This window comes from Galeopterus variegatus, unplaced genomic scaffold (assembly GCF_000696425.1).
Source record: "Galeopterus variegatus unplaced genomic scaffold, G_variegatus-3.0.2 Scaffold578, whole genome shotgun sequence".
Taxonomy (NCBI): domain Eukaryota; kingdom Metazoa; phylum Chordata; class Mammalia; order Dermoptera; family Cynocephalidae; genus Galeopterus; species Galeopterus variegatus.
Window position 1 is genome coordinate 472,164 of NW_007726689.1, and position 10,806 is coordinate 482,969.

Consider the following 10,806-nt stretch of genomic DNA (forward strand, 5'->3'; position numbering starts at 1 on the left):
TTTTTTATTTTTTATTTATTTATTTTTTTTTTTTCCTTTTTGTCTTTTTTACTGACCGGTAACGGGATCGCAACCCTCGGTGTTGCGCCCGCACCGCGCTCAGCCAGTGAGCAGGAACCGGTCTCCACATGGGATCCGAACCTTCGGCAGGAGCGCCACCACACTCCCAAGCGGCGCACTCTCCAGTGCACCACCGGGCCGGCCCTTTGTAGGAGGATTTTTAAGCCAGTTGTTGAATTCTCTATGAGTTAGTTTGATAAAATCAAATAATATGATCCAGAAGTCAGTAGGTAAACTACAGCCTACCCCTACATGGCCCCTGAGCTGTGGAGCCCCACTGTCCCCTCAGGATACCCTGTGCATATGGATCAGTGTTGTCACCACTGTCAGCCCAAGCATGGGATTAATGTTGAATACATACTGTTGATTTGAATTAATTCATTGGTACAATTTATATCAAAAGAAATCTCAGTCCTACTTTCCAAGTGCTTTTAACATAGAGAATTAGATATATTAAGAAACTTTCCCTAAACCACCCAAAAATTATTAGAACTTTTTGGTAGGAAAAATTAATGAAATCACTACACTGGTGGACTTTCAACCATAAATCTTGAGAAGTGTCATGTGCATTGTAAATTTTTGCAGAATGAGTACAGTGTCCTGAGCTGGATCTCACTGGATCTTATAAGTTGTATTATCTGTTTGGATCTCATCCTCTCATCTGTAACATAAGGCAGTTGGGCTAAATGATCTTGAAGGCCTTTTCTAATTTAGCATTTATCAGTTCAATTCCTTTCCTACGTGCATTGTGGAATTCAACAGTTTCCTTCTTTGTGGCATTTCTGTAAAGAGGCCTAAGCTTGTGGTAAATTCCTAGATAGATGTGATTCATCTTAACTTCTACTTTCTTTGAATGTTTCCTTCTCTCTGCTTCTCTAAACTTCCAATACCAAATCGATAATGTGTCACTATGAGCTCCACTAAAGGAAATAAACAGTAACCTAAAACGAACACCTTTACCCAAGTGACACTAAATGCTCAACACTCTGAAGGAAGTCTAAAAAATTAATCAATTGATTAAATCTGTAAAAAAATTTATTGGAGTTACAAAATTTGATGTGGGCCTCATTTATGATTACCTTCTCCTTTTGCTACCTTTAAATAATGTTCCTCAAATTGCAAGGCCAAACATGTATTTGCCTATAGATACTACATTCTGAGTGTTCCTAGACAAACAGACCAAAACAAAATAAAATTAAGAAGTGTTGAATGTTAGAGTTCCTTGTTCTCATTAAACCTACCCTGTTCGATGCTAAGTTCTGGGCCCTACCTGTATGTATAGCTGTACATGCCAACAGAAAAAATATTTCGTATAATTTTCTTGGAATGTAAAATGCAAATGTGACAAGTAGCAAGAATAAGTATCTGGAAAAATAATTAATTGAGAAATTTGTGCTGTATTTTATAATCAAGGAAAATAACAAATCACAAAGAATACCCTGGGTAAGATGATTGTTAGGACTTGGCTCATTCCAGGAAATCAATGTTAGACTTCTCTAAGCATCATTGAAAACATGAAGAAACAGGCATTAGAAAAATTACAGAAAGCAAAGGTGTTTCCAATGTGTCTCAGTATATGGTATTTGGTAGAGAGTCACAGCCAATAATTATTGGAACTCACTATATGTCAGGTGCGATTTTTTTTTTTTCCTTTTTTTGTCTTTTTTTCGTGACTGGCAACGGACCGCAACCCTCAGTGTCGCGCCCGTACCGGACCAGGACCGGCAACAGGATCGCGACCCTCCGTGTTGCGCCCGCACCTCGCTCAGCCAGTGAGCGGCCGGTCTGTATGTGGGATCCGAACCCTCAGCAGGAGCGCCGCCGCGCTCCCAAGTGGCACACTGTAGCAGTGCGCCACCGGGCCGGCCCGTCAGGTACAATTTTAAGCATTTTGCATAAGTTACTTTAATTAGTCTTCATAGCAATCCTATGAGGTAAATATTCACAGCTCATACCTGCTATATAATTGGACCTTATCAGTTTCAAAAGCTGAGGTCTAACATGACATGCCAGGTATGGACATTGACTAAAGGTAAGAGAAATTCTTCCTGCAAAGTAAGGCAATAAGTAAGTGTGACACTAGGATTCCCTACCCAGAACTGCTCCATTTTCTCCTGTGACAAGATTAATCCACTATGTAAAGAACTAACTACAATTCAGTCTGCTTAAAATTTATTCTTTGTTTCAAAATGGCATCTTATCCAGTCTCTTGGAAGTCATAAAACCTGGTAATTTCAAATGCATCAACATGGCTTATGTTAAAGAGGACATCTATGCACAGCGTACTTCTGTTTAGCTTTCTGTCCCAGAAGATAATACAACAATATTGAAAGGCAATCGCTTACCATCCTCTTGTGGTCATTAATGGGTGCTTTTTAAATTCATTGAGATTCTAGATAAAAATTTTTCTTCATATGCCTTATTTTTTTCCTCTTACGTGAAATCTTTGCCATGATTTATTAGAATAAGAAAATATAAAAGTTTCAGTGGATTTTCAAATTTGTTTTCTAAAATATAATAAGCTTTTTGATCCATTAGAGCATTTAAAATTCTAAACAATAGTAGTTGAATCCAAAACGTGTATATTCCCTTACTGGATAAATTAACATTAGCGACAATAACTTTTCCAATTTCCCTGTACATCAAGGAGAGGTTCAATTCCTTTGTGTGGAAAATCCTGTAGTAAATAGAAGGGAGAAAAACACCAGAAGATCTTTGGTAGCTTCTCCCTCTAGGCATGTTTTTAAACCTTTTAAGGGAAGGGCTTCAAAATGCAGGGGATTACTGTGGGTGGGCACATATTATGACAATGTTGAGTTTGACTATCTTCTACCTTTGACTTGTTTATACAAGGATAGAGTGCATGGAAGAAGAAAGATCCTTCTTCAGGCTTTTGAAATTTAACCAGAACAGTGTTGAAGTGAGTGCAATAAAACACAATCTCTCAACTGATACACCATGTGCTGATGCCATGATGCTGTTCTGACTGTCTATATCCTAGAAACCACCTACCCACAGAAAGAACCACCTCATGAATGAAATCTATGCATTATACACAAAGCTGGTCCACGGCACCCTGACAGGCTTTCTGAATGTAGGAAGGAGGTAGTGCTTTTCTCTGAAAGGTTTTTTCTATCCAAGCACTGGGAAGGGAATGTGCAAATAAACCAGTACATCCCATGAATCACTGTCACAGGAGTCAGATGGGCGTCAAATACCTTCACTCACACCAATTCCAGTGTTCTAAGTATTCTAGGAAAGTCTTGGGAAACCCAGACACTGAGAGGCATTAGTATGTTCGGCCAGGCTTGGGAGAATCAGAAAATCAAGGTCAGAGTGAAAACAGACCCACACAGCAATTCAAACTCCAGGCTTCCAAAGAATGTCAAGAAGGTGATGAAAGCAGAAGCTCCTGCCTTGTATTTGGCTAAAACAACTGGAGTTTCTGTCTATTTGCTAATTCCCAGAATTGTGAGGAAAGCTCTGAAAGATGATCTTAAGGAACAGAATAACTCCTAAAGAAAGACATATTCACATGCGTTATTTCACAACTGCCTTTGCAGGTTAGTAACGTTGGCCACATAAAACAAATGAAAAATGCATTTTCAGATATAATGGGAGCTTTCAAGTAGTGTAAAGGCCCCTTCTGTTTAATGTAACTTTTTCTTCTTCTACACCTCACACAAATACCAAGTCTGACCTCCAGTCATCTCTTTGTCATGGGCCCCAGCAAATGGGACAGTTGGGAAGGGACTGGAATGGTGGTATGCAAAGCCACTCGGTATTGGTAAAGAATCTCTACAGAGTAAACCTGCATTCTTAGTTCCCCTAATATTCAGGTAATACTTCCTTCATGGTGAGTAGTGTCAGAATTCTGGATGAAAGTGTTGACCTGGAGGCAAGAAGTAAACAGACAATGGTGACAATCACATCTCAGTGGCTAGATTTTTGTGGTCACTGCTGTTGTTCCTGGTTATTTCTTAAAGTTGATTCTCACTCTAACATTAGAAACTACAGCATAACAAGACTAACATGTCGTTCCCTAGCTCTAGGATTGTTCACACTTGGAGCAACAACTAAAACTAAACTGAATACTGAACTGCTTCATGGAATTTGAAATTTTTTTGAAGAAATTTAGGAATTGTTTGAAAGAAATTCAAACTGGACATTCTGAAAAAGTTCCCCAATGCAGTCATTTCCAGCTATTAAGGCTAGTTACTGAGTCTTTGTTTTGTTCATAACAAAAATTACTTCAGTAAAAGAATTGCTGAAATAGCTTAGGACAGGCAATTTACACATATTGGAAAGTTGCTAGTTTCTTCTTCTAGTTTCCTCCACTGTAATCAAAGTGACTAAAAGATTAAGAATGTTGAGCAGATTTTAAAAGACTTGTTTTTCAGGTAAAGAATTTTTGTTACCTTTCATCTGTGGTTGAATGATTTTAAACTCCGTTCAGATTAAAAAACAAGATAAATTCATCTAAATCAATTGGTAAAGTGAAATCTACAATTAATGACTCACTCACAACTCAAACTATTTGCTATTCACCATAGTAGACCACTGGCCGACTAGGGAACATTCTGAGCATAAGTCTCTAATCACAGATGTGGTAACTTTATGCTTGGCCTTACCAGCCAATAACTACCTATTAAGGGTACACTTCTTTTTTTTTAATACTCAAATTATCTAAGAGGATGCCACCAAGCTAACCACTGGAAATTATAAATCGCTGTCTCCTATAAAATCCTCCCACCCTACAACTTCCTGAGAGATTCTTGGACCTGCCTCCCTCATCCTCATCCCATTGGTGGCTTTCCCTGACCTCCCTGACCTCTGGCCACACCCCTGTGAGGCACAGTGCTTCTGGAAGATGGTCCCTCCTACATGCCACTCATGGTACATTTCACCAGAAACAAGGGACTGGTCTTTTTCTCAGTTTCCTCAGCACAAGTGAGATCAGTCTCTAACTTTTGATAAGGTCTTTAAAGATTGAGGATGATGAAAAGGGAGAATAATCCATAGTATGACACAATCCCCAAGACCAGAGCTTTTAGGGTCTCTTTTCAAATCAGTGCCCTGCCTTACTTCTGACTTGTAGCCACCAGCCCAGAGTAAGGGCACTGCCCAGGCCAGAGAACTGCAGTCCCTTCCTAGACTGAGAGAGAGGACAGGGAAACATCTCCTCTGGAGAGAGAGAGAGAGAGAGAGAGAGAGAGAGAGAGAGCATTCCCCTACCTGGGACTGCCTCTGCTACCAGAATCTTCACATCTGTCTCAAAATTAACATGTAAAAGGAAAAGAATTGGTTTGAAACCAGGGGCCAGAATTTCTCTTCTGAGAACTGTTTTTGTTTACTAAAACATGCCAGTGTCCTATTCAATAGTTTAAAAAAATTTTTTTTCATTTAAAAAGGTAGGTCCAAGCCTTAAGTTAAAGTCTGTACCCTCACAGCTCATAGCACGAGTTCTTTTTAGAAGTAAGTGAAACAGTGGTGGCCGATGTGAGGTGGTGGAGTGTGGGAAAGGGACAGCACATGAGGGAAGTGGAATACAGAGAAGATCAGTAGTTTGGTGGAAGGACCAGAGGTGACACAGCCTTTCCTTCTTTGTTACTGCCTCCACCCCCAGGAATCTTCTGAGATAGAGAAGGGAGACACTGGGTTTCTCCAGAACACAGGTTACAGGTACAAATCATTTGATTTAAATATCCCAAGATATGGTGACCCCAACAGGCCATAGGGTTTTGGAATTTCTGAAACCCCCAGAGATGTGGTCTGACCTTCTGGTCCTTCTGGAAGAATCTCAGCACAATCTTACTGCATTTTTATTTCTACTGTTATGTGCTCTGGGAAATCATTCACTATAAGTAACTTCCCTTTACTTGAAGAAAAAAAAAAACCCTAGCAATTCTTTTGTTTCTCTCTTTATGCTTAAGTGAAAGGAACTGAGCTAACAGTGAAGAGAGGTAAATATTTATTCCAGCATTTTACTACTTCTCTAGAACCAGGAGGATGTATACCACATAGAGACTGTGTAAGATGGTTCACTATTGTGTGGAAAGAAAATATTAGAAATATTATGCATTGTAACTATTCAGTATATGTATGTTCATTATACATACACATATGTTCATATGTATAATGTACATATTATGTGTATGTAATTGATAACTAAATGTTTATTGGGAGCATATGCTCACATTTTAATTACTTTACAAATGGAATGGAGTTCGGAGACTACTGATCTAAAAAAATCAACCAATCATACTAAGCAAGAAACTTTTTCAAATGGATTTTCATAAAGGCAGATTGCAAATTGTAAAGTAAGGTTTTGAATTTATTTGAGCCAAATTACTAGTCCATTTACTTTTGATAGAAACAAGCAATTACTTGCTCTCCTCTGAACACAAGCAAATGATTCTCACCTCCCAATTTCTAAACTAAATTTCAAATATCTGGACAACCTCAAACTGCCCCCCAAATTAAATTCATTTAAAGAACTAATTTACCTTTCCTTTATATGCCTTTAACAGCTTTAAAAATCTTAGAGAAATATGTTCCAAACACAGAGAAAATATACAAAAACTTTAAATAATCACTAAAACTTTCAAGTGGCTTATTTTTGCTATTGTTAAAATAAAAATATTACTGGTAAGAAATTTAACAAATGGGCTTAGTTTGTACTGAATGGGATTTCTTTTTCAGTTGGTATAATAGAAAGACAAACTCCAGAGCTGCAGTTCCACAAGGGTACACACTCAAATCAATTTCATATGTTTTTGTATTTTTACCAAAAATTTCTGCTGATTGCAAAAATATGAATTATGAATGTTGACATTATTTTGAGTACAATTTTTAATGTTGTAAAACTATCATTGAGTTTTTCAATATGGCATTTTTTCATGTGTCAAGATGTATTTAATGATTTTAGGAGAAACCAAGCCATATTTAGAAAATACTATCACTGTTACCACTTGTGAAAATAATTTGAACAATAACTATATTAATAGAAGCTAAGGCTTACTGAGTGCTTATCACATGCCAGGCTCTGTTTTGTGCCCTTCACACATATCAACTTAGTGGTCGTAAACTGAGGCTGCCGGTTAGAAGCACCAATGGAGTGTAAAAAGAAAAGTGAGGCCTCGATTCTACTCCCGGAAGAGACTCTGCTCCATATTGACTGGGGTGGCGACTTGGATGCTGGTGATTCTGATGTGCAGCCAGCATTGAAAATGAATGCATTAATACAATACTGACAACAATCCAAGCAGGAAGACATAATTACCTTTATTTTACAGTAGGGAAATCATTGAGACACACAGTTCACAAGCAGCAGAACGGAGATTTGAAAACAGGCAGGTAGTCTGTCTCCAAAATTTATGTTCTTTACCACTAAGTTCTACTACCCCCAAAGACCAAAAATCACTGGATATTTGGGGAATGGTTTCATTCATATGTTGTATATAAAATATAATTTCTCTAATTTTTCTGCAGTTAGATTAGAAAAAAGTCTTCTGCATAACTCTGGCTGAAAAAACAAACAAGATTCTGATCTCAGAATTACTCTGGCTTGCACATGACTGGGAAGCTGACCAAGCCTTAGCTGGTGCTGAAATCAGTGATTTCACTGTTTACTGCTAAGTGATCTGCCCTGTTGGCTAAGTGTGCCCAGGATCACACCTGCAGCCAGCTCTTTGAGGCTGTACTTCTTCCTTGCCCTTTATTTATCAAGAAAGCTCATATAAATAATGTGGGTACATACGTCAAACAGGACTAGTTCCTTTTTCAGCTAATATTTGTCCTCTAGGGCAGATAGACTTGAAAGTTCAGTAGCCACTTGCCAGCAGTTTTCTGTACTGCTCTCCTCACCTACTATAGCTCAAATAGAAGCTAACAGAATACTCAGTTAATTATTTTTAAAGGGGGAGAGGTGGGGGTTGGGGAATGGAAAGAAAACCTAATTCTGTGTTTCTATCACTTGGTTTATCTGGCTAGCAGTCACATGAGTAACAACCTTGTCTCAGTTTACCTGAATCTTGTTAGACCACAAAGCATTCTTCCTGCTGGGTCATGTTGGCCACAGAGGTGGTCTGTCTCAATGCCAAGGGCAAGAAATAAGGCAAGTAGAATTTCAATGGGGGAAAAATAGATGATCGCACCATATCTATTTAGAGAGGAGAAAGAAACACTATCCTCTGAAATGTAGGGGGTGACAGGGTGTGACCCAGGCAGTTACTGGCTAACATAAGATGTGGAGTGTAAAGTAGGGGGTTTAAACCAGTGACTTGCAAGGAAGCAAAGGGGCAGTTAGTCACTCTGTGGGGTCTGTCATGTCACTGCACTGTTCATAATCAGGCATTTCATGATATGACTTGACCAAAAAAGAGCCAAGACATGGAGTCCAAAAGGGCATTTATCGAGCACACTCTGCTAACCACTGTGCAAAGTGCTTTTCATGTGTTATTTCACATGATCCCCACAAGAATCCTGAAAGGGGGATATTGTTTCCCAGCAGTATTCTAAAGTAACTCAGCTATTAAGCAGGTAGCATGGATTTGAAATGAAGGTTGTTTGCTTCTAACACCTATGTTAGACTTTGTGACACAGTCTCCCTAACTCATTGTCTCTATCCTGGGTTTCGTGTTTATTTGGTGCAACCTGCCTCAGAGAAGGCACTGCTAAGCCACCAGCAGGGGTGGCAGGGAACATAAGGCATAGGCTTGCTTGCTGGAAGTGCTCAGACTGTTCCCTGAGACCCCAAAGCTATGCATCAAAGTTCATTTCCGTAATTTCTGTCCTCTCTTGTGTTCTGCTTCAGCAGTCTGGGTTCTTCCTTCCTAGCCACTCTCACCATAGCTCCTAAGGTGCCATGCAACTCTGGTCATTTGCCAACTACTCGAGGCAAAATTCCCCCACCCCAGAGAGGCTCCAGTCCACTTGACAAAACCGTGTCCAGAAGCTTTTACTTCTGCCTCCAACAGCTGAGTAAGAGAGTCATGGGGCTGTGTTCGTCTTTTCTCACCCCCTCTTTGTTGCTGTTCTCGAGGGCTATGTGACTGGTAGATCAGGGAAAGACTCCTCATTTATTCAGCAAGAATTTGCTCGGTTCACACTATAAAAGCAGAAATGTTCTAGGTGCGGAGGCCATAGAGACAATAATAAGTCAGTCCTTCCTTCAGATACCCTAGAGTTCTGCTCACCTGATACAATGAGCGCTGCCTGGTGACAGTTTGAGATTCTACATGAGAGCACCTGCCTTCCTCATTTGTAACTTTCTTAACAGGAGAGCAAGGGCAGTTAGCTCAGTTCTATTCTCTGTATGCTTACTATTTTATGCTGTCTTCCAGAGGTTTCTCTTCTGGAAACTTTACTGTACCTTCCTCGAGCTACCTCTTTTTGGAAGCCAGACCCAATTTCAAAAGGGCAAGATGACAGGAAAGGAATGTCAGAGCAGCTCCTACCCTCTGGTAGCTGGAAATGTCTGCCTCATCTGAGCAGCAGGTTGGAGACCCGCACAAGGATTACAGAAACGAATCAACAGTAAGAGAGTGGCTGTCAGACAAGATCCTTGGGCAGGACTGTAATTCTCATCCAGAAAAATCCCATTTCTCCTTGGCTAAAAACCCATTTAACATGGGAGGGGGTGCGGTTTATTTACCCACTGTCATTTCTTAGCAGTTCCCGAAGTTACAATGCACCTGTTACTGAAAAATTGGAGCTGTGTCAGGGCTTTAGAAACATCAAGAAAGATCAGAGAGAGAGGGGGAGAGGTTGAACTTGAAACTTAGGTTAATTTTTACAATAACAGAATCTCATTAGTTCATAATTCTCTTCCCAGTTTTCACTGATGTTTAGCAACTTCTGAGTTCTTACACAAAGTTATCAGAAAGGATTTTTTTTATGGCTTAGAAACAAGTTAAAAAAAGAAAATGCACATCTATTTCTCTAATTTTCAACATAAAGCTGATCAACTAAGTGTTAATTACTCCTCAAGTTAGAATAAAGATTGAGGTTTATCTGAAATGTTCAGCTAGTTTAGAAAGAGACATATCCAATCACACACAGAAGAACAGTTTGAGAGCCATGAAATTTTATAGTTGGTAGCAGAGTAGCTCTAATGGCCAGTAAGGAAATAAACATACATCAGAAAGCAAAAAAAAAAAAAAAAAAAAAGCAAATATACACCCCCAAAGATGAATCAGAAAGAATGCCCAAGTGTACAAGACAAAACAAACAGGGGTCTGAGGACAGTTTCCTGGAGGATGTGAATTCCTGTTAGTTGGATTACTTACCCACACAAGCAGAACTCCCACTTCTCACGGGCAGACCATCAGGGCAGTTCCAGTGCTGCAATGCTGAGAGACTAACAAAACTAAATTTAAAAACCACTGGCAACAGAATAAGTAAGAGCAGCATGATCTTGATGGGTTTGAACTTTCAACAAAAAATGAATTGATTTTGTTCATGCATAGCCCCAGCAAGATGAGTATGCCTCACCCCAAACGTGTCCCCCCAGGGTGGTCTCCAGCCCTGGGGCATCTTTTACCCTGCTGTTTTGCTCCTTTTTCCCTCCAGCTTGCTGCCCTTCAACTCAAGACAGTTTCTGAATGCAGCCTGAAAGGGACACTCCAGGAAAGATTTCTTTATCTAAGTTTTTTTTTTGGAAGCCAGTAAGAAATACCTGACACCTGTCTGACAAATTTCACAGAGTTTCACAGCCACACTGTGGAGGACTGTGGCTGATTCCAC

The 10,806-nt window shown here is 39.6% G+C and overlaps 1 protein-coding gene across 3 annotated transcripts in view; it reads right to left on the bottom strand.

The window, feature by feature from the left end:
* The window catches only part of EGF (epidermal growth factor), a 79,892-nt gene extending 69,292 nt beyond the window's left edge, over window positions 1-10,600 (bottom strand). For all 3 annotated transcript variants that reach the window (XM_008570180.1, XM_008570181.1, XM_008570179.1), the window contains exon 1: window positions 10,350-10,600. In XM_008570180.1, the coding sequence (XP_008568402.1) occupies window positions 10,350-10,473 (124 nt within the window). In that variant the 5' untranslated portion in view covers window positions 10,474-10,600. The remainder of the gene's footprint in view (window positions 1-10,349) is intronic.
* Between the last annotated feature and the right edge of the window lie 206 nt (window positions 10,601-10,806).